This window comes from Cyanistes caeruleus, chromosome 2, assembly GCF_971803275.1.
Source record: "Cyanistes caeruleus chromosome 2, bCyaCae1.hap1.1, whole genome shotgun sequence".
Taxonomy (NCBI): Eukaryota; Metazoa; Chordata; class Aves; order Passeriformes; family Paridae; genus Cyanistes; species Cyanistes caeruleus.
This window is the reverse complement of record NC_141702.1, coordinates 77,782,043-77,805,710: the sequence shown is the minus strand read 5'-3', so window position 1 is coordinate 77,805,710 and position 23,668 is coordinate 77,782,043. Positions and strand designations below refer to the sequence as shown.

Sequence of the window (23,668 nt, the reverse complement as noted above, 5' to 3'; positions counted from 1 at the left end):
CATTACTTTTCTTCCCCAAAATGTTTCTGATGGCGCTTGTAAGAAATTTTGTGTCGCACATCCCGAGGAAAAGCTTGCATAAGCAAGCAGCCATATTATTAATATGTCTTGTAAACCCATAAATACCAGCACACAAACCCAGCTGACCAACATTTAAGCCAGGACTATACTATGTTATTCCGATCCCTGTTAAGGAGAATTATTTAGGCTTAGATTCTTAGTTGGAGTTTCTCAAGCAGGCCTTCCTCATTTTATAACTCCATGCTGCCTTTGTGTTAGTGTGATTTGCAGGTGTTTCCTTTTCTATTTCTCAAGAAGCCAGTCACCCCCAAATGGACTCACCTTGGACTGCCAGCTCTCTCTACAGAAAACAGAAATTAAAAGCATTTTACAGAAGAAAGGTGGCAGATTTTCATTTTTCTTGCCATAAGGAACAAGTACAAGGTGCAGAAAGTATTTCAGATCTCAGGGTTTTTTACCAACACACATGCATATCTATCCATGTATAAATGCATCTAGTCTGTCAGTTATTTGTTTTGAAAATACTCCACAGAGTGACAGGATTAGTAGGAACAACAGGGCATTTATATCTCAACAATGAGCATTCTGAAATGCACTGAGCTGAGCAAGGGTAAAAGCAAGCTCCACAATTACAAAAATGAATCACAGGTAAAAACATTTTAATTCTCCAGAGATTTGCTTGTTGCCATTGTTTTATTCTCCAAAACCATGCGTGCAGAAAATACATAATTTAGCCATTGAAGTACTATAACAGAGTTCCCAAATAATCTCACCACAGGCTCTGTTTAATAAAGGCTCAGAAAACAAATCCCAAACCACAGTTCTCTGTCTTGACTGAGAGAGTTCTGCATATTGTGACCTGTCATGTCTGCAGGCTGCAATCTCTTCTCTGGTCTCACCTCAGTGCCCAAGTTTTGGCTCTCAAAAAATAACCTGGTCTGCTTAGTTCTCCAAGTGTATTAATGCAACTTACCCTTTAGAGTGCAAACGTGAAAAATTAAAACAAACTGAAAATCTCATGATAAAAAAACCACTTTCTGCCATCTGTAAAGATTCTGTGTTGTTTCTTTAAGGATTTGCTTATTTACCAGGAGAGCAAATGGGAAAAGCAAAACTTTGGGGGGAGGGTTTTCCATATTTTCTGATTTCATTAAGAAATTAAAACAATCATGTGGTTCAGAAACAGAATACCAACAGAAAATTTCTTACAATCTACTCCTAAGCAATGGTTTGGATGTCTCCAGAAGTCTTGTTCTCTCACCTTGAAATTCTAGGTTTTCAGCCACAGAAAGCATTTGCCCATACCTAAATGAGGAATAAGCACATTAATGCAAATTTCCAGAACTTTTTCAGTCAAAATGTCTTTGTTCATGCCAGAGTTTTCAATAATAAACTTATTTCTATAGTATTTTAAGCAAAAATAAGTAAGAAGGTGGCCTTAGCTGGATTCTGGTGCAGCACATTTCTAGCCCTGGACTACAGCAGCACCTCTTTACCACTGCAGGAGGGGTACCAGTGTGGTGACTTCAGGTTGTGACAAGGCCACCATCATCACGTAGGTACAAGCAGCCCAGCCAAGCACCAGCATTCTCGCATTAGAGAATCCAGGGTGCCAGATCCCTGTGCACAATGGCTGGGAATGGTCTGCAGGATGTGAGTCCCTGCCTCCATGCTGGCTATAGCTACAGTTCAGGCTGTCCTGCAAACCTTGCAGCTGCTTGCTGGCAACATAGTGAGGCAGTGATTCAAGAGGGAACAGAGGTGACATGGCACATCAAAACCTGGCAGCCAGCAGCAGGATTGCTGGAAAGGAAATGCTGTGCTTGCCAACAGGACCCATCTTCTCAGCTACTAAATAGTCACGCTGCAAATCTCAACTGTATTTTGAGGCAGTTTCAACCAGAGAAACTTGATGTGATAGATTCACAGGGGCTGGCCTCCAGCAAAGCAGCAGTCACAAGAGAAATCATGCGACCATCTGGCTGGCTGAATTTTGCCATAGCGTGTGGGATTCTGGAAACGTCCCAGAGCATAACAGAAACCTCAGATGAGGGGAAAAAATCAGATTCAATTCTACCCTTCTCCCAGTTGCCTCATGGTCACTAAAGGCAAGAGTGTGCAGGCTTGTCACACAGACGCTGAAACACTGCTCCAGTACAGGTCCCTGGGAGACTTCAGCACCAGCAGCATGAAGAGACTGATAGACACAGTCTGATCCATCTGACAGAATAGGGAAAACAAGTTGAAAATTACATCCAACTATTGGTTTAGCTCCATACAAATTTCACTGTCAAGAAACCAAAACAAATCACACTACAAATATACACTATGTACACTCAGACTGAAACAATTGCTGTTGATGAGAGCAAATGGTGACTGAAGCAAAGGTAAGCCGAAGAACAAAATATCCTTTTTGTATCTGCACTGCCTACTGATGTGTTAAACCTCCTTTCACTTGTTTCTAGCTCTCCCTCCAAGGAAATCTTTCATGTTAGAAAAAAAGTAGCCAGACGAACAAACACACATCAGGGAACTGAACATCAATAACTTGTATCGGAAGAAAAACCAAGCCATTTGAACAAAGAATGGGAGAACAACAGTACATGGCTCCTGATAAACAACAGTGTAAGTCAGGAAAATTCAGTCTTGAAGAGCTCTCAAGAGCCTGTACTGGTAGTCAGTGAGGGACAGTGCTGAAATTTCTAGATTACATATAGAGAACTGCAGTAGAAAATTCAATGCATGCCTAATGGAAGGTTTGGATCAATCATTTAAATAAAAATAACACAGTTAAAATGCTTGTTGTGATACTGCTGCCTTCCTGAAAATGTTAGTATGACTTGTGTATTTTTAATCACTACCTCAAATACATTTTTGCTTTACTTTTAAATGCATTTTCATGCCCAGAATCAAACAGCATGGAAAGTTATTTTCCATTGCCAAGTGTGCCCTCAAAAACAGTTGTCCAATCAATGTCGCTGAGGACAAACCATGACTGTAAATTCATCCAGTTTTTATTTTTCCCTGATGGTTAATTTTACACATTTCAACACACTGAAAGGCACCAAGGCTCCACTGAGGCAGGAGAACAGTGTTCAGTGCCCAGCATCCATCACAGCCTGGGATTAAATGTCCAAAAGCAAAGTGTCGTTGATTTTGTATCACACAATGCAGAAACGATTAATTCTCAAATATTGTATCTTGTGACTGATACAAAGTCTCCATGCTGATTAAATTGCCAGTGTTCACCTCTACCTTTGCTTTTCTTTTAGCAGAGTGATTTTGTTCCATAAGGCCCCTGGAAAAAAAACAACACTGTTTACTTTTTGCCTGAATTTAAGTTTTTCCATAGTTGAACAGCTTTTGCCTTAATGGCCTTTGGGTTTTAGTTCAGTTAACATATGTAAATAAAAAAATTCAGGGTTCTTATTCAGCATCTTCTTCTCAGCTTAGGCCTTGGTTTATCACTTATTATTTATATGATATCTAAGGAAAAATACAGCTCTGTATGAAGCTAAAGGAAAAGTTTCAGGTGTCATTTTAAGGCATGTATCAGAAAAGATGATTTGCTCCATGCTCTCCTGTTAAAATACTATTTCACCATTTCATATGACCATTCTGCATTCTAAGTTCTCTGCCCAAAGTCAGCTGTGTTGCAGAATCATAGCAATAGTGAGCAGAAGGGAGAGCTGGAGGAGAGATCATCCTTTAGCCTGCTCTTCCCCAAACTAAACATGTGCCTTCCTTGAGGACTTTGAATCCTCATGGAATATGTGATCCAAGTCCCCTGCCATCACAATGGTTTAGACTCTGTGCTTCAAGCTGATTTCTTTCTCCCTTTTGTCTCTAGTTCTGTAATGATGTTACCATGGACACTCCAGCATTTATAGCTTACTTCAGTTACAAGACATAATTTCTGCATTTTAATTTGCTCACAACCAAAACAATTTTACAGTAACTGAAGAAAATAAAAAGGAGGAAAATTGAGCATAGGTCATGTTTCACTTTTAAAAGGCTGTCCATTTCCAGGTTCTCTCATACTTGCAGTAAAACCATTAATCATCATAAACTAATTTTGTCTAAAAGCAGAGGTGATACATTATTCTATGTAAATCACTTCATTGCCATGACAGAATGATGTCACAGAATCAAAATAGGTGATATAATAAATTTTCTTTTTGGAACATTGTTTAGCACTAAAGGTTGTGGGGGGCAGGGAGAGGGGAGAGAGGGGACATGATTTGTTTTACTTGGTAGAGAGTAAAATCTGATTTTCATTTTCATTAAATAGACCTAAATAATGTATTGACACAGAAACAGTTTTACAGACTAAGAAAATATTCATACAGCTTAAAAATGGTGCAGTAAGAACCCAAAACCTTTCTGGAATAAAAATCAAGCTCCAGCTAATAGTTTGTAAAAGATTATTAAAATAATAATTAACATTACAGGTTTTAATTTCTTCCCTTTTATTAAGCATAGTTTTTGAAATTTAGGGCTATATATATAGATATAATATATATAATCAAACACATAAATTCTTTAAACTGAAATTAGCTTAGCATCTGATTTGTCTGTGTGCATAAGAATCCTCAAACTACAAAACAGTAGTACAGGAGAGAAATACAATTGTATTTCTCCCCCTCCAAAAGCAAGCAACCTTGTCTGAATTACAGCCTCTACCTTAACCAAACTGCAACTATTTAACTATTTTCTGAAATCTTGCAGAGGCCAGGTAGAACAAATATACATATATTTGTCTATATATTATTATATTATATAAAGTATATTATAGAATATTATTATATAATTATATTAATAATAATTAATAATAGTGTTACTAATATTAATTAATAGCATTGTTACATTATAATATTTATATTATATATCATTATATGTTATAATATAATATATTAATATAGATTATATATATAATATATTGTTATATACTGTATATTATTTTATATATATATGGCATCATGGAAAATTGAAGGATTGGGACCAAACCGAAAAGTCAAAACTGTTACTCCCCACTTCTCTCTGTAAGATTTGAAGACATGGTTTGGAAGAAATTACCCATTTTGGTTTGACTCAAACATTTTCTTTTTTTCTATTTGTTCTTTTTTATTCCTTTGGAGAAAACATGAAAAACGTACTGGGAAAACAGATGAAAATCTGTTTCCCACAGCTTTAATCCCTCCCCCTTGCTGTAGCCATGGTATATATAACTACAGACCTGCTGGGTGAGGCAGAGCAGTTCTCTTTGCACACAGCTGATCTAATCCGAGGTGTGCAACAGCCCACACAGAACAGCTGCATTAAAAAAGCAAGTCCCTTTTAAAACATCAATTTCCTATACAGATAAAATGGAAGGCTGGACAGCTCCTCAGCATTTACCCAGCTCTTAAAATGGATCCCACAGGGCTGAGGCTCTTTCAGCTTCCCAGTCAGCAATTTTAAAGCCAAGTTTTTGTACATGAGATTTTTGTATCTTAACTTAGAAATTAGACACCCTGAAGAAACAAATACCATCATGCAGAACACCTACTTTGGGTAAAAGAGAATTAAGACTCAAAAGGATGGATTTGTTCATTATTTGTCCCTCCTCATGTTCAAATTTTACTTCAACACCTGACTCCAAAGGAGAAGCAATTTTTTGGGGAATATACTTCAGTAAAATGTAGAATTTCTGTACAATGTTAAACATAATGGTTAAATGTTCTAATTATCCATTTCATCCTGAAGCACAGCACACAGCCCTGTGACATGGCCTGACTTGATCCAGCAGGTCACTGCTGCACGAATGGGGGTGGTCCCCAGCACTCCAGAGCTGAGCTGCCAGCTGGGCTCTGGTGCTCATCCAACACTGCTGTCACTGTGACAGTGTCGTCCTCAACCTGACAAGAAGCTGCCTGAAGAAAGAGGAACCTGTCAGGACCTGCAGCCTCCAAGGAATACACAGAGCAGTGTGGATGGAAGCAAGGCAGGAGGGCAGGGTGTTGAGACCTCTCATTTTCAGAGGCACTGACCTGTTTGGCCAGCTCAGCTGCCCATGCAGATAAAGCCTCAGCTCTTCTGCCTGGCCAGTTTTCAAACTTACCTCATAACTTTAAGCTTCTGTCTCTGTTTAACAAAAAAACCCCAAAAACAAACAAACAAAACAACAAAAAAATGTATATCTTTTAATAGATCCTTAAACTAATGTGATTTACTACAAAAAGGCAATTTCTTGGTGAATACTATCTAATTATTTTATCAGGCATGGTTAATTAATTTTTATTCAGCTCAATTAGCTCACCAATTTAAATTCCTCTAGATGGGCTCTGAAATACATTTTTGGGGTAGGGCATATAATTAGCATGACCTTGCACCAGAAAACCTCAGTACACAGTATATGGGGGAAAAAAAACAAAACCAAAACAGAAAACAAAACAAAACCCAAAACAAAACCAAAAAATTACCAAACCAAACAAATATCACCAGTAAAACCTCCTGAATACACACAGAAAATAAACAAAAATCTTTCTTTTTCCATACTTCTGCATACTATCCAGGAATCCTACTGCCTCCCACATCACACATCAAAATACAAACCAACCACCTTGGGGGAAAAAATCTTATTTTTCCCTTTTCCTTCCGTTCTTACCCTCATAAAGGGAGACTGTATTTCCATAGTTGTACTTGCATGCCAGCCCACTGATCATGACAGGAAAGCAAAATCAAATGAAATAGCCCTGCCTAGTTCTGACAGGCATGACACAGTCTCTGTCCTTCTGATGAGCTTCAATAATTTCTCAATGCTGATACAGGGAAAAGGAAATAGATTAAAGTGCAGTATCAAGGGGTTAATCTATAGCTGCATACTCATCTTGGAGGATGCCTCCTTAAATGAGAACAACTCTTGACAGCAATCAGTCAGGATCTGGGTGGTATAATCTATACTGCTGACTCTCAAGAGACTCAAAATAGAACCAGATCCAAAAAAATTGACTCAGTTATTAATTCCTCCCACTAAAACATTTTAAACTCAAGCACTTATTCTCAAGTGCTGTTTCCCTGCATGACTCCCTTTATCAGCTCATAGATTTTTCTCATTCATTTATCTTTCTCTCACTGCAAAAACTACTATCAACTTTTCCAAAGTTTGCCTTGTTCCTTCCCTTCTATATTCTCCCTGCTCATGCAATGCTTGACTTCTGTCTTTCAAAGAATGTTGTCTTCTGGTAATGAGAGGCACATCACTCCTGGCTATTTAATTAGTGTTTAGGACTTATGTTCAGATGTCCAGTTCTCTTAACTCATACAGTGTTTTCTAGATTAACAGTAAAATCTTCACCATTTTTTTCTTAAAATGGACTCTCAATGTGTTCCATTTTATTATTTTTCAAGCTCTTCACCTTTCTGCCCCTTTTAAGAAGAAAATATAAAATGCAATTCAGTAACAACGAAACAATGATTCAATTCAGCAATATGTTAATGTCACAATCAAATGCTAATGACAATGGTAACATAAAAGAGAAATGCATGCACATATTCTCCATATTGCATTCAGTGCAGGAACAGACTGTAGCTGTCAAGTTTGTGTTTACTTCAAAAAACTGAGTAGTCAAACTTCTGTACTCCTTGATGTTGATAAAGATATTATGGGCTTTAAAGTAACACTGAGGCCTCTTATCCTCTAAAGCCATGCTAAAAGCTGACAAATTAAACCTGCCAGCTATGGATATCTTAACTTTCCTCTAATTCCCTCAATCTACTACATGCAGAAATAAATATTTATTTTTTTTTCTAAATCATTGTATATGTGTCTCTCTCTAATAATTTCTGCCAGGTGCAATGCAGTAAGCCAATGAATAATGTTAAGCAATTTGCAAAACTGTTCTATGCAGCATTTGCTGAAGTAAAATTTCTCTCTTCTCTGTTTTTGACATCCCAGTCACTGCACCACAGAATTGCTCTAACTACTGCACTTACAGGTGACAACATGCTGATGTCCTATTTAAATTCTGCAAGGGCACCTTCTGCCCTGGTTTTGAGCTATGAGGCTGAAATGCTCTTTATTCCAAGACAAACAGGAGGTGTTTTAGAGAAAAGGATGTAAATTCTGTGTGGGAGGAAGGAACACAGACTAGGTTTCATTTGCTTGAAAAATTCTATTGCACTCCAAAGAAATAAAGCAGACTTCAAAGGAGTCTTGGCCAACCACTGAACCTCCTCTCCAGATGCTTAGCCTCTGCCAGCAGAGGTGCCACAATTTACACAGAGGTTCTTCCCAAATGTGACTCTCAGCCCAAAATGCTACTTTTAATAACTATTTTCCTTGTCAGTAACAGTAACATATCAGACCTTTTATATGTCCCCTCTCTCCCCTTAATCATCACCTCCTGAACAAGGGGCACATGAGTTTTTAATACACATGTATGGAAACTGGTACAGCAACGTTCATTTCCATTGCCTGTTTACCCTTTCCTCCACAAACACATTCATCCGTCTTTCACACTGCATTATGGACAAACTAAAGCAAAACCCTTCCAGGCTTGTCTGCAATGCCACTTCTCAGCACTCTTCTTTTCATCCTTTTCCAGGATCTCCCATGACAGCTCCTGCAATGTCCTGATTGTAAATACATGGAGGGTTTGCAGCAATTTCCGTTATTTGTGTAGCACTCAGATCTTTTCATTAAAAAGATAAAATCCGACAAGATGCAGCTGTTTACGCAGCTGACTTATGAAAAGGCTGTTTTCTTTGCCTTTTACTACATCAGCTCTCCACAGCATCTCCAAGTGTATCTTGTAACAACTCTTCCCATCTTAAACACTGAAAGGGTTCTTGTCAGGACCCCCAGTGCACTGACAGGCCTTGGTCCTACCGAGCCTGACCAGCTCCACACACACACACTCACACACACCTGTTCCTGTGAGCTCAGGAGCATTATTTAAACCCAGCTCAGGGCTAGTAGTCTTCACCTAGGCTGAGCTGGTGTTGGGTTCTGTCTTTGCCATAGCCTTGGATTCTGTTGAACTGAACCCCTGGGCTGGCTTGACCTCAGACCTGGTGAGTTTTTGTGATGCTCTTGACTTGATTTGGCTTTGTGGTCTGTGGGTTTGCCATGCTCAGGTGCTGTGGGCAGTGGGTCTTGACTATAGGGGACACAGCCTTGCCCTGCCAGCTCTGTCCCCACTGTCTCCTCTCCCACCTCACCAGCCCTGAGCAGCAAGCAGAGGTTACTGCTGCCTGCCAGCCCTGTAGCAAGGACTACTACCCAAATCTTCTGTGTGATGATATTTTCTGGTCCCTGTTTTAATATGGGCAACTAAGAATTACAAAATTACTTCCCAGGCAATGTGTTAGCAAAGCAGTTTGATTGCAGTGCTGAAATCAGACTTTCCCTGGAACTGACAAACTTCTTATGCTGTGTTTGTACGCTGAGTGGAACAGAAGGATCTATCAGAGGCACAACCCTAATATGAACAAACAGCAACACAGCTTTGGAAATTCAAAAAGAAAGTACCTCATCCCTCATTCATATGAGCTTCAACACTGCTGTTGAAATGTTTTCTATTAAAAATATATCTAGAAACTGAAAAAACTGCAAGTACTCTGTTATGTGAGCAGTGTTCATAAGCAGAGCTCAAGCTCGTGGCATTGAACTGCATTGTCAACATCAGAGAAAAAGCTGTCACTGTCTCCTTACATGGACTGAATGCAGATGAGTCACATTTAAGAGAAGTTATTTTTTGTTTTATTTCATCCTGTGGCTTTATCTAAGCTACTCATAGCTTAAAGATTATCCTGTGCTGAACTTGCCAAATTTCTCACATTTGAATCTACTGGCTTCCAGAATCATACATGGAAACAGTGTCCTGCACCACAAGGCAATATTTGTCCAGAGACATGTCTTTTGCCTCTTAACTAACCATTTCACAATGAGGATGAGGATCATTTGCAAAAACTGTAAGAGAATTCAAAGGCAGCTATTCTACCTGAGAAAGCTGTAAAATTTTCCAAGAGCAGATATCTGGCTACAATAGTGCTGGAGTATGTGCTAAAAAAAAAAAACAACCCAAAACCCTGTGGAATTGCTGCTGCAGTAGCTTTTACATTGGCTTTGTTTAAATTTCAATTACATTTTACTCCATCTTCTTGAAAAAGTCATAAATTACAGAGGATGTGAATTCACTCATGCCTAGGGAAATGATGAAGACTGGGAGATCATTATTTCCAAGGGCTGATCCTTTACATGTCTCTTAGGCTATTCTTGTATATTGAATCAGGTTCCTTGCTCGCACATGTATTTGAATGTGTCTTGCTTTTACATCTGGTATATAGATAAACTCATTAGGATGACAAAGTGATAAAAAGAGGAATATCTGGGTTTGGGAATTTTTTTAAAAAAGGAAAAACAAGTCACCTAACTCACATTTTAGTCATATTCTGCAAACAACTTCTGTATGAGTCCTCAAGAGACAGGAGTTTTCCACAGTATGTCTTTTTCCATGGTTATTTTTGGCCATGGTTGCTGCTTTTTGCTGTACAGAGGACAAGGAGGAGAAAAGCTTGGCTGCCCCCAAATTCTTGGTGGGTTCTTTCAGAGGTTCTCAATGTCACTTAAAATCATTCTTACCATGAATTCTCCTGGCTTAAAATGTGAAGCTGGCTACAAACTTTTTAGGAGTTGTGCAAGTTTTGCAGCTGAAGAGTGGTAATATCTTATGCTTATCATTTGCTTTAGGGCTTTTTTTACAGAAAAGCAACAACAAAATATTTTGTACTTGATTTACACTATCACCATTAGCTCTGATGGCTGAGAGAAAATTTTGTAAATAAATGTTTGAAGGAAAATCCTTTAAACATGGCTATTTCTGATTTGCTTTAATCTGCTACAATTGCTCTAAAAAAGAAAATTCTACCCTCAGTCCGGAGACTGAAGCCTTGCCCACTAGCATTTTAAAAATTGTAACTTGTTAAGTAGTGAGAAACAGGAATGCCTTTCTTAAAGAAGCTCTGTTCCAGGATTTCACAGCTGTTTCTGGGTCCCAAGGAAGCATTAAACGTGAGAGGGAAGCAGTCAGTCCTGCTGCAGCTGGGAGCTGCCATGAAGGTGTCCATGTGGTAGCACTAAATTTTGATTTCATTGAAATATAAGAATTTAATGGCAACATCCAGCTGTTCTTTGAAAAGGCAGGTGTGGTGAGGCTGTTTTATGAAGCTATTTCATTTTTTCCCTTTTTTTTTTTTCATTTAAATGATAAACTTCATGATCACAGATGATGCTACATATCTTACTCATACACCCCTATTAAGTCCTGTTGTTAATCAATGGTATTTCAGTAAGAATATACATTCCATCCCAAGTGAAATTAAGAAGATGCCAAAAGAAAATCATTGTTAACTTCACAATCCAAGGATTTTGGCAAATCTGACTCAACAGAGAAAATGTCAAGCCTTTCTCATCTCTCCCTCTCACATTTTCACTTTAGCTAGTATTATTTTAGATTGCTTTTTTCTTTCAGGACTCTGCTAGTAACCTGTAGCAAAGCATTCCCTGTGTTAGAAAGTTTGGAGCATAGTGACTGTGATTAACACCGCAATCACTGAGACAGGAGAGCTTTATGAAGAAAATCACTGTACACCAGAATCACCTTCCTCTTCTTCCCCAGAAAACACTAGCATGAATTATAGAAACAAATTCTGATTTAGAACTGAAATTTGGAGATTTTAAGCTGCACATTTTTATTGATGAAAAGGAGATTTAAATGTAACCTGGTCATGAAATAAAGTTATACCACTAACTGAAATACAGGACAAAAGTGAGTTATGACAGTGGCTTGCATTGCCACTGGCAGCGGAGTTGTATCATGGGTGCCAGGAAAAAAGTGATAGGTCTAAGGACAAAAGAACCCTACATTATGCAAAGAGAATTTAGGAGACAGAAAAATTTACTGGGAGAAGTAAACAGTTTCCAAGTGTGAGTGCTATAAGCAGTAGTGCTAAGGATCACGGTGCCACAACTAATAAATGAGGAGTTTTGAATACAGAACAGTTCATGAGTGTGGCCTCCGACTGATTTGTGCCTCAGCTGACTGCAGGCTACGGCTGAAGCTTTTTCTGCTCTCAGGGCATTTAATGTTCCCTCTCCCACACCCCTTACCCTCCTAAGGCTGAATTCTCTTACATAATAATATAAAAGTTTTCATGCAGGATCAAAACAGTAACTGTTACCTTTCTCTTCTCTTTATCTATACAGCTTTTTCACAAACCTATAAAAATCTTAATAATCTTAGAGACAAGTTACATCTCTGTTAAGTTTGGCTGAATGATCCCAGTGTCTTCTGAGTGTCTTGACTGAGGGCAGTCACCAAGACTGCATAGACTGCTTTTACCTAGGAAATCAGGCTAATAAGGACAGTACTAAAGGGGCTGGAGAACTTTTTTTTGCCCCCTCATGTATAGTGTTCTCTTTCTTTTCAGTCACATGCAGAACTAAGATGTTGGCATTATCTCACTAGGGCTGGTTAATATATTTTTGTGTTGCCATCATCCAATGGAGTCTGGAGTCTACTGCCCATTTATTTAGGCAGTGAGTCTGAACACTCTTAGTCCAAGCTGCTGGCAGGACTTCTTCCTCGAGGCTAAATGACATCTTTCCAAACTGGATGCTGGCAGAGATTTTGGCTGTGCTTAGGCCTGTGGGATTTACTTATTTTTGTATTTCTAAGTCATTAAGCAACAATGAAATCTTTATGGTATGTAATGTATTGAATATTACAACCACTCTTCTAGTAGTATAAGATTAGTTTATAATGTCTTTCAAATTTTGCTGTCACGTGCTGTATTACATTCCAACTTGTGTGTCAACAATCACTAGGCTTGACAGAGTGACAACAGGTACTCTGTACATTCCAGGTGTGGGACCTCCCTACAGCAGGATGGGGTGTGTAGTTTGATCCCAGTCACAAGCACAAATGCTATAGAGTACCTCCTATAGAATTTTTTAAGCTCGTTCTCGAAAGGCTGGAGTACTGCAATGATATCTAAGACCAACTAAAATATCTCTGTACACGCCAAGGTAAGAAAGTTTTGATTTATAGCAACTTCATATCAAATTCAACAAATAATGCTAAGGAACACAGGTGGCAAAGGATTACATTTTCAGTTCCAGAGATCAAAAGTCAGCTACTGAAATAAGCTTTTCATCTTCCTCTCCCCAGTGCCACTTGTGCAAGTCTGAAGCAGTTAAAACATTTTGCATTTACAATTTTTCTGAAGTTACTTAAAAATGTTTTAACAATAACAATTTGATTTAACTGTTTTACACATCTAAATCAGACATGTACTACATAATGAACATGAATCTTCCCTGCACTTAAGCCTATGCACTTCAATGCAGAGACAGAACACGGAGTTTGGAATCTCTGAATGCTCAGCCATTAAAGTAAACAGGGGACACATTCAAAACTCGGTTCATTTGTCAACCTGACAGCAGATGGAAGATTTCTGCATGCAAAATACAGGAGCATCTGGCTATCAAGGATATTTAAGACCTTACCTATTGATCTCTTTCATCTGCTTAAATTAATTCAAGATGTTGAGATGCCAAAAAAAGGTGATTAAAGATCCCATTTGTATAAAGCTCAAATCCCAATAAGCACTAAGGAGAAGATAATACAAATACTACAAAACAAAGCCAGCAGCAAAGCTCCGAAATAAGTGATTATAAACCTGGAAACACCAGAAACTTGACTGTTGGAAATGGGGGCCAGTATGGCTTATTAACTGAGGGAGACACACACACAGAAAATGCATTTTCTTACTTTGTCAAGAAGGACTTAAAGGAAAAAAAAATCATTTCAAGGATAGGTAAGGAACTAGAAGAAGGGGGAAAACACGATTAAAACCAAAAAAGAGACAATATTGCTTACAAGTATAGGCTAGGTGTAACTTCTCTAATAAGGACCAGTAGCTCTTCAAAATTCAGGCTTCACATATTAAATACCTGAAGCAGATTCCTTTAAGTTCAGAAATTCAGCAAGTAATTAATTCAAGTAAGAAATGTTCAAGACCTGATTGAACGGGGCCCTGAGCAATCTGGTCTAGTGGAAGGTGTCCCTGCCTGTGGTCATGGCATTGGAACTTGATCTTTAAGGTCCCTTCCGACCCAAACCATTCTAAGTTAGAAACTGGAGGGCTGCACAATGTAATAAACCTGTACTGCTACACTAATCAGGTGACTTAGGGATAAAAGCCTTATCTTACTTTTACTTAGTTTTAAGCTAGTGGGACAAAACCGAAGCCCCCAACACCATCTCCATTCTTCCAGAAACAACTGAACTATAGCAAGGGCACTATCTTTTAAACTCTGCTTTTTTTTTTGTCTTTTTGGCACTAGCAGGAATTTTGTGGCTTGAAAATGAGATGTAAATAGAACTAGCTATTATTCTATGTCAGAAGCAGAAAGATGACATTACAGGAGAATCCATCCACACTAGAAGCCAGACTAAATTAAGTCCTGACCTGTAACACGCTGTGATGCTATCAAAATCTGGCTCCACACCAGCCAGTCTCAATGTCAACTCTGCAAACTAAATTCAACTATCAAAAAATATATCTACAGAAAAGAAGGAAAGCAACACACGATGGCTGCTTACATTGCTAAGTTTATAGGAAATTAATAAAGCATTATTTCAGTAGATGAAACACCATTAAGACTGAATAATATGTAACTGTAAAAAAAAGAGAGTGGCAGCTGTTTCCAATCAAAGCTGTAATTCTGCTTCATCTTCCTAAGGTCATGCAGGTGTCATTCCCACAGTGAGACTTATTACTCATTTTAGGGCTCTGCCTGAGAGAAGAGTGGGGGCTGAGGCAACAAGCTAAAACAGCAGAGGAAGAAGAGGAGGAAAGGTTCATTTTTGTTATTGGGATTTTTTTGAGAAGCCTTTGACTAAATGTTTTGAATAATTTTTCCAAAATCATTTAAAAGTCTTACAGTATGATTGAGCAGCACTGCAAATGGGACACAATGGTTTCAAATCTATTTATCAGATCACAACCATCCATGACAGATCTTGTCCCCCTTTTCCTGGCTACAACTTCAATGGAGCAGACCAGGAAAGGTCTGTACTGATGAAAGTTATGCCGGCATACTCTGTACAATGTGCATTTTATCATCATCAAAAGTGAATGCAGCCATCTCATATCATGGCAATTCGTGGCTCAGAGAAAAACTTCAAAGGAGAAAAAAGCACAAGGAAAAACCTTCATCCAGGTATCATTTAGGCAAAGCTTGCAGCATCAGATGACCACAAAAGTCCAAGTGTGTGCTGAACATTGTGTGTCTTTTTTACAGCAACTTTTTACAAATGGGAAGACTATCGTGAACTTCCCTTTTTTGACTAAATACCGTAAGAACTCTTTTTTTAGAGGCTAGTTCATAAAGAAAATATCAGCATTTTATTGAAAAGAAAACAGAGAGAACCCGAGAATTACTGATTAACAGGAAAGAAATAAGCTAAGAAATTGAAAAGAACCTTCTGTTTTCCTAACTCTTTATCCATTGTCAGAAAAACTCCAAAACAAATAGACCTATTCCTAAGGGTCAAGAAATCCAGATTTATCTGTTTCTGAGCACAGGTCCTGTGAAGACACACTAGCTTAAAATTTCTTCAGTGAATTTATCATACTTGATTGCAGCAATTTAGAAAACAAATCATTAAAATGTAATGCATTAATTAAAAATGTTTCATCGCTTCAACAAAGCTCTTGGTGGAAGAAAGAATACATAAATAGGTTCTAAAAAGAATTATGTGACAATAAAGGAAAAATTAACCATTTTTACAAAGTTTATCTGCATTGAAGGTTGAAAGGGCATGTGGGCATCCAGCATGGGAATGACGACTGTATAGCTCAGCCTTAGAATTACTGCCAACTCCAAAAGAAACTTTGAATAAAAAACCCTAAGCTTCAATTTCTTAGGTAAAAAAGTCAAGATATGGCTTCATTGAGTTAAAAAAAAATAGGTCTGGACAAGATCTAAGAGCACTATCAAGACACAGGTAGCAGCAGAGACCCAAAATATATTCCTTGGAAGTTCTAAGAAAGGATGTTTTTATTCAGGAGGGCACTTGATTATGCCTCTTTGGCCTGATCTCTCCTCAACTTGTGAGGGCTTATCAATTTTCAGAAGCAAATCCTGTGGGACTTTTGCCAGACATTAAGTCATATGCTCTTACCCCAAGTGTGCTGACAAAAATTTGGCAGTAATACTAACTTTCACCTGAAAAGTCCTTGTGAAAAATGCAGTGAGCAACAATTCTAGTGACTTTGTGGAAGGTCAGATCACCCACTATGTCACTAAGGTTACAGAGGATGATAAGCATGGGAGGAGGATGGGAATCATCACAATTTCTGGAAAAAGTATATATTGAGTCCTCTTCCCCTTGCCCTCGGCATAAATTTGGAGATCTGCCCTGAAAACACAATGCCTCATCTACACTGTAGATGAGATGCCTCATCTCATCTACAGTGAAGGATCTCCTCTATGTGTGCCTTGGGAATATGTACCATTTCATCCTGAGCTGAATGAAAATGAATACAAAGAATTTGTAGCACTGGCTGATCATCTTGTTTTAGAAAGGCTTTTCTTTTGGTGGCTGCACACAAGATTGTTTTATAAGGATTAACATAAAGGGTTTAGATGTTACATCTATAAAGGAAAGGCACATGCAAACAGCACAAATCAGAGTTTTGCTTGTGTTATCCTCTCATGTGTTGGCATTGGAAGGAATTCAGTTATAGCAAAGTCCCTAGAAACAGTCAGTAGGATTTTATATTCCTTTTCCATTTGGAGGAACAAATACTTCCTTCTAATAGAGCAATAAATTACTTGCTGCACCTGCAAAACAGTGCCTGTCTTCTTGAAGAAGGGAAGCTCCACTGTAGATGTCTGTTAGGACAGAAACTTCATTGGGAGGAGAAAACAAAAATGTGCCAAGTGAAATTGCTACAAGGGAGAGAGAGCAGCTCTTTCCCAGCAGGGATGTCAGTATGCAATGAGAATGAGTCATTATGATGCAGTTCTGTGATTCAGACAATTCAAAGCCACTCTGGAATGTCAGACCACCAACATATTTTTGCTGTGTGTGAATCCATACAGAGACAAAAAAGTATTCTCCAGCTCGATAGACTCCTATGTCTCTAACAACTTTCTTGTAAGATTTTTTTATTTTCTTTTTTAATTTTGTTACTGCAAATATGGATTTAAACAACTTTTGCTCGTTAGTAAAATATCTGTATTTGTTTCAGGTAATTCTTCCTCAGGAGACCTAGAAGTACTATATAGTGGAAAAGAGCCTTAGGCAATTCAGACAAATATCCTAAAATTAGGAGTAGATAAGGACCAAAAAACAGAACTGTTTTGTTCTTAGTAATTTTTTCACTTATAAAGCTAAACAATAAAAGCTCTTCCTCTGAGATACAATGTAAGTCTAAAGCAACTGTTTTTCTTTCAGGTGAACAGGTTGAGAACAACATGAGAGTTTTTCTTACCCTCCTTTTCAAAGTATGATCACAGTGCTCTGCAGCTTATTTCATGGCAGAACAAAACTAACCTGTAGACACGGGCTGATCCCTTACTATTTCCTAATCTATTTTCCCTAGTAATTGCTACAGTCAGTCTTTGAACTGAATGGATGTGTAAATATATCAGCAGAGTTCAGGCACACAGTCGGTATAAAAAGTGCTTCCTCATCATAAGCATTTCTAGTCATATCCCTACCAGAATGTTCCTAAACCTACAACATCAGAAAGAGGAAAGAATTTCCTACAGCCACAAAAGTAAGGCATAATTCTGCTGCTGAGAGCATTTGGAAAACCTATAGGAACTTACTTTCATCCTACTTGCCACAAGAAACCTGGAAGAGGACTGGGATATGGTACCACTCACTGTACCATAGGATCTGAAAGATTGTACAGAAATTACCAGTGAAAGCCAAAGCCTGATTTTATTGATACCAAGAGTTTTGCCTGTGGAAAGTAAGAGATTGTGAATGACACAAACAGATTTCCTAATGTTTGTGGAGTCTAATGATTAACAACTGCAAGACGAATGAAACATCACTTGAGTGCTGGTTTTACACAGAAGATGTTAGACTTGAAGAATCCTTTGGACATCTTCAAGGACTGTAAAAGAATGGATTGATTTCTTCCAATTCTCTGGAAGTCTGCTCAGAACACGTCAGAGTTTCTCCTTTGGGCATTCAGGAGAAGTAAAGAGCTCAGCAGAAGCAGTCATGAAGGACAGGGAAATGAGTCATCCTAATCCACTGTAATGATCTCATCAATCCTTCACCGTGTCAAGTTATAAATATATAGTAAATATTGACAAGCGTGTTGAGGCAGATTTTGAAAGAGAACATTTATCTTATTGTTTTTCTTGCCAGGACAGATAATCCTCAAAGAAGCTAGTAGTTTCAAAGATTTAGGGAGAAACTCATGATGGAGAATATGAGAAATCATTTCAGCACAGATTTGTGGTTGCTGAAGGACATTGAGATCTACTGCTGTTTTAAGTGTGAATACTCTCTCTCCATCTACTTCCCTCCATAATAATCTAGTTATTTATTTTCCTAGAACCTTTTTCTTTGCAACTTCTAACATTTGCAGTTTTGCCTACCTCAAACTTTGGAGAACCAATAGCATCAGCATCCACAGTGATGTCCCGTATTGTCCAAAATAACATTTGAAATTACCATAAAACATCAACTGCTTGTAAGTATTGTACAAGTGATTATCCAGATTAAATTCACTAGAACAATTGGATTTCTATCTTTTCCAGACACTTCCAGAATATGAGGCCTCCTGCCTTAACATATAGTTCTCGTAAATTCTATACCTCTATTATTATAATTCTATCAGACTGCAAAGCTATGCTTAATTTTTACTTAAACAAATTCAAACTGAGACGGTGAAAACTACTTTTCTGACTTACAGGGCACCATGCTCCCAGTCACAACATACCTCCTCATCCAAAATACACATTTCAGAGATGAGTAGAAAATACAGGAACAAATGTTTTTGTGCCTCTATTTAAAAATAGAGAGAAAGTGCACCTAGTTTGTTTAGAAGTCCAAGCTAAGGGACATTTTCTAAATAGAAAACATCAAATGTGGTATTTGTGCTATTTGGCAAAGCTGTGAGCAATGGGAAGTTTTTAGGATAATACCCTTCTCATCAAGCAGAATGTCCCTTGTTGTGTTCCTGTCATTACAAATCAACACAGAGCATTTAAGCTAATACCATTGTTAAATCCTTCATGCTAATTAGTTATAAAAATTGTACTGGAAGGTACCTTGTAACATCTAAGTTTGGTGATTATTCTGTAGAACTAAAACAATTCTGGAATCCAATTTGCATCAAATGCATTAGTGTCTAATAATGTAACAATTGAGCTCATGTTTTTAAGAATCTAAGACAGAAAGATGAAGAGAACTGCTTGTTATAGACTTATAAAAATAGTCACAAACCCATATCTGGTATCTTCTGCTGATTCACATGGAATATTCTATATTAAAATGACGTGCCATATTTTTTCCACAGAACTCACCAAATCTTACATAGAAACCAGGAATGACCAATGGTCCTTATTCCCTAAGTCATGCACCAAATCTTACTTAAGTCCAAAGTCACAGAGATGTCCCAAATTTTGGAGGCCAAACATAAAAAGCATGATTGCGAGTGATTTTCAGGCACAATTGGAGCTGACTATCCAAGAGCTTTGCTCTTCCCTGGTGACAGACAATGTAGTGAGGATTCAGCTGGGATCTCCAGATCAGGAACTCATCACCCCTCCGTTGTTTGCTGCCTGTCACAGTCCGTTTTCCTGATGAACCCGCCAGTCTCGTGCCAACACGGCCACATGGGGATGTCCCAGCAGCAGCACCATTCTGATGTGACAAAAATGGAGAAAAAAGAAGAAACAGAGCAACATTTGCAAAATGGTCAGCAAATACTTCTTCATGGACATCAGGAATGACAATAGATTTTCTACTTAATGGCTAAATTTTAGAAAAACTAACCTATTACAAGTGGGAAGACTGCACCTCAAATATTACAGCTGTGTTTTACAGACGTATGTATTTACTGGAGACCTACTTCCTTTTCTTCTACTCATTTACTGATCCTGGATACCATACAAAAAGAGATGCAGTAAAATTAATATATAGTATCTTCCAAATGACTAATGAAGATTAATGTCTGCTTCTAGAAGGGCTGCCACAATACCAGAGAAGAGCTGTCCAGGGTTATTTGCAACTGGCCATGTTCTTAATTTTACATTCCCAAAGAGTGGTTTGAATCATTCTTTTCTTCTGGTGCAGTGGCCTACACTAACTGTTACTGTTTTACGAAGTTGTGAGGAAGAGAAGAATTCCCTAGCCTCAACTATTTTACCACATTTGAAATGCAGCTTTTCTACTTCCACTTCACTGACTGCCCAATGCTTTTGTTCTTTGGGGTTTGGTGAAGCAAGAGCTTAAGCTGGCCAAGTGGTCAGAGAGACTCAAGGGATGCAGCACTCCTTGGTGACTGCAGTGAAGCAGCTACAGCCCATGTCAAGCATCATGTCCATATCTGTGCCACCTGCTAGGAGGGTGGAACTGTGTAATAATTGCCATTCTTTTGCCCTTGTCACCTTGAGACTGCAAGTCTAAGTTTATTTTTAAATTGCAAATGTAACTGGAAAAGCCATAGATATGTCGGGAGCTTTCTGAGGGACGCACCCTCCTGAGTGAGGGCCTGTGCATTAACTCAGCAAAACCCAAGAATAGTTTGAACATTTAGCTCAAGTCTACTGGGCCCCCCAAATTTGCAACGAGCTTGAAGTTGCTGATACTGTAACTAAGATGATGCAAGCTTAAATATGATGAATCACAGAGACCAAATGGCTAGTGGGATGTAACTTGACTGAACTTATAGAGCCAAAGCAAGAAAAACCGATAGAACTCCCCAATATGAGCCTTGCATCTCCCCTCCTCTCACCAGGTGCATCAACTGTTGCACCTTAGAATTGCAGAAGTTTGGTTGTACACTCCTGCCAATTTTCATCCTGGTATACCAATGAGCCGGTTTTACCTTGACAATTCCTCCCCTTTCCCCAGTCCTCAAATAGCAAATCTATTCCTGCTCAAAAATGGCCCACAATTGCTTCTTTCCCTAGCAGAACCAGAGACCTGGCACACAGAATTCAGGATCAGTTTAAAAATCATGTAACAGCAGCTGTTACAAACAGCAGCTCACAGTTAAAAATGTCATAAGAATAAATCTATGCTAATATTAACTGCTTGAAGCTTACAAAATCTTGTTTTTACAGTTAGCAGGTTTTTTGGTAGTCCACAAGATCATCTGTTTCAAAAGGCTTTAGGAAAAAAATCCTGCAGCAGAAGATAAATACTGCATCAATACAGCAGCACAGGTATCTTGTAAGGTGATATTAAATGTGATAGTTCAGTTACCACAGTAGCATGTTCTAGTTGGATAATTTTCTTACACTCTCAGAAAAAAGTTAAAGATGAAGGTTATTCTCTGAAATCTCTTGCATCAGAAATTTTGATTATCTACTTCCTGCTTAGAAATAATAAGCAGCGCTATGATAAAATCTTGACTCTGCACTACACAGTCCTGCAAAGACTTCCCGTCCCTTGAGCCATCTGGCAGAAGCTATCCTTACATGCAAACAAAGTGCATGGATTGTTCTTTGAGAAATAAATGTATATTCTTCAAGTAGTTTAGGGAAGCAAACTTAAGCAGCAGATTTCAGTAAGTTTGTGGCAACTGACAAACATCCCAAACCATCTTTTACATCAGCAGTAACAATCAGCCCAGTGCCAGGGAGGAGTGCACCAATTCCTGCCAGGGGTACTCCTGCCCACATTCCTGCTGCAGCTTCCAGATATTTCTAGATGCTCCCAGAACTGAACTGTAAGGCTGAAACCACACTCACTGGGGGAACTGGAAGAGGTGAGGAAGACAGCAAAATATTCCTTCTTTTTACCAAGGAATTCTATTTAGCAACTATTTATTCACAGAAAATGTTACTTTACTGGTTTTTCCTGAAAAGAAAAAGCACAAAATCTCATTACAGGAATTTTAATATTATCAACCTTGTGTTTGGACAGGTGCTGGAATTAACACCAGGATAGACCAAAGCCTGATCTTGACCTGCCTTCCCTGAGTGCTGGACACCTCTGCCTGCACCTGTCTAGGATCCCAGAAGATTCTCCAAGAGGATGTATAGATATCTGAAGGGAGGGAATCAAAAGGATGGAGCCAGGCTGTGATCAGTGGGGCCAAGCAACAGGATGGGAGGCAACAGGCATAAACTGATGCACAGGAAGCTCCACCTTGTTATAGATACATATTATATTATTGTCTTTTAGCAAATATTGAAATGAATGTTATGTATATGATGTTGGACAACTTTTCTGTATTCATATAGTTTCTTCTATTTCTGTTATTGATGAAACTTAAAAATAGTGATATAATACATATATATGTTAGGCTGTGGCATGGTATTAAAATAAAAAAACTGCTTTGGTCCATGTATCCCAGAGACAAAAGATAGTCAGAAATTCCCCTCCATTCTTAGATTATCTTATCCAGATGAAGACAGCAGTGACCAGTGCTCCAAGGGAGGAATTTATTGAACCTCCGCTATCAGGGAACGTAAGACTCAGCAGAGCCAAGAAGATTGATCTGTTGGGGAGGGGGCGAGTTAAAACTAAACAAAAGAACATCTAAAACTTAAGAGGAATGTTTGAATCATGCATAAGAATTAATGAATATGTAATAGGGTTCTGTTTTTAAGGGACAATCCTTTGTTAGTAAGGTGCGCTCTCTCGGCTGAATGCTGAGGCTCCCGGCCGTATTTGTACATTTTACTTTATTTCTATCTCCTAATTGTCCATTAAACTTTTTAAATTTTATATTAAAAAAAATATGTGAACCTCGTTTTTCACAACCTGAATGTGAGGAAGAACTTCTTTACTGCCTGACCACTGGAACAAATTCCCCACAGAGGCTGTGGAGTCCCCCTCACTGGAGACATTCCAGAACCGTCTAGATGCAATCCTGTGCCATGTGCTCTGGCATGACCCTGCTTGAGCAGGGAGCCTGGACGATGGAGGCTGGACCTGCTGACCCACCGTCTTCCCTTCTAACCCGACCCCTTCGGTGACTCTCCACAGGAACACGCCCAGACAGACTCCATATGGATACGTACGCGTGCCTGGGCCCACCCCCGCTCCCTCACAAGCTGTTGCCTGGGGATCACCGCCACCCCGGAGGCGAAGGCTCCTCCCGGCCATGGCGCTGCCCGCGCCCCCCTCACACCGGCGGCTCCAGGCGGGGCGGGGCCCGCGCGCCTTCCCGGCGTGCCCCGCGCCGCTGTCATGGCGGCTCCCTGCGGCCGCTGCCCGCACATGGGCTGAGGGCTCTGTGGGCGCGGGGGTCGCGGCAGCGAGCGAGGCGGTGTCGGGGAGCGGGGCGGGCCCGGGCGGCGGGACCATGCTGGCCCTGGAGCGCGCCCTGTTGAGGGGCTTCCTCAGCGCCGCGGAGTCCCTGGAGTGGAAGCAGGGTGAAGTCGCGGCCGCAG

The 23,668-nt window shown here is 39.2% G+C and overlaps 2 protein-coding genes and 1 long non-coding RNA gene across 10 annotated transcripts in view; 2 read left to right on the top strand and 1 right to left on the bottom strand.

The window, feature by feature from the left end:
* The window catches only part of LOC111926969 (uncharacterized), a 25,661-nt gene extending 2,217 nt beyond the window's left edge, over positions 1–23,444 (bottom strand). The window contains exons 1-3 of one of the 6 annotated variants that reach the window (XR_015283519.1): positions 23,037–23,396; positions 19,625–19,964; positions 1,231–1,326 (exon numbers count right to left, since the gene is read on the bottom strand). Coding sequence is in view for 2 of the 6 variants with exons in the window: in XM_086878085.1 (XP_086734211.1) it covers positions 19,704–19,964; positions 23,037–23,381 (606 nt within the window). In the remaining 4 variants the exon portion in view is untranslated. Of the gene's footprint in view, positions 1–1,230; positions 3,320–18,004; positions 19,965–20,096; positions 20,201–23,036 lie in introns of those variants that run through there. The other 5 variants (XR_015283518.1, XM_086878086.1, XR_002863309.2 and 2 more) reach the window with 5 other exon arrangements.
* LOC147654945 (uncharacterized) lies at positions 8,986–19,399 on the top strand. The gene is made up of 3 exons (XR_015283521.1): positions 8,986–9,075; positions 12,928–13,090; positions 17,532–19,399. It is a non-coding gene; the product is annotated as an uncharacterized LOC147654945 (long non-coding RNA).
* TTC27 (tetratricopeptide repeat domain 27) overlaps positions 23,426–23,668 on the top strand; it is a 113,704-nt gene continuing 113,461 nt past the window's right edge. Inside the window, exon 1 of one of the 3 annotated variants that reach the window (XR_015283517.1) lies at positions 23,426–23,668. Coding sequence is in view for 2 of the 3 variants with exons in the window: in XM_086878082.1 (XP_086734208.1) it covers positions 23,581–23,668 (88 nt within the window). In the remaining variant the exon portion in view is untranslated. The other 2 variants (XM_086878082.1, XM_086878083.1) reach the window with 2 other exon arrangements.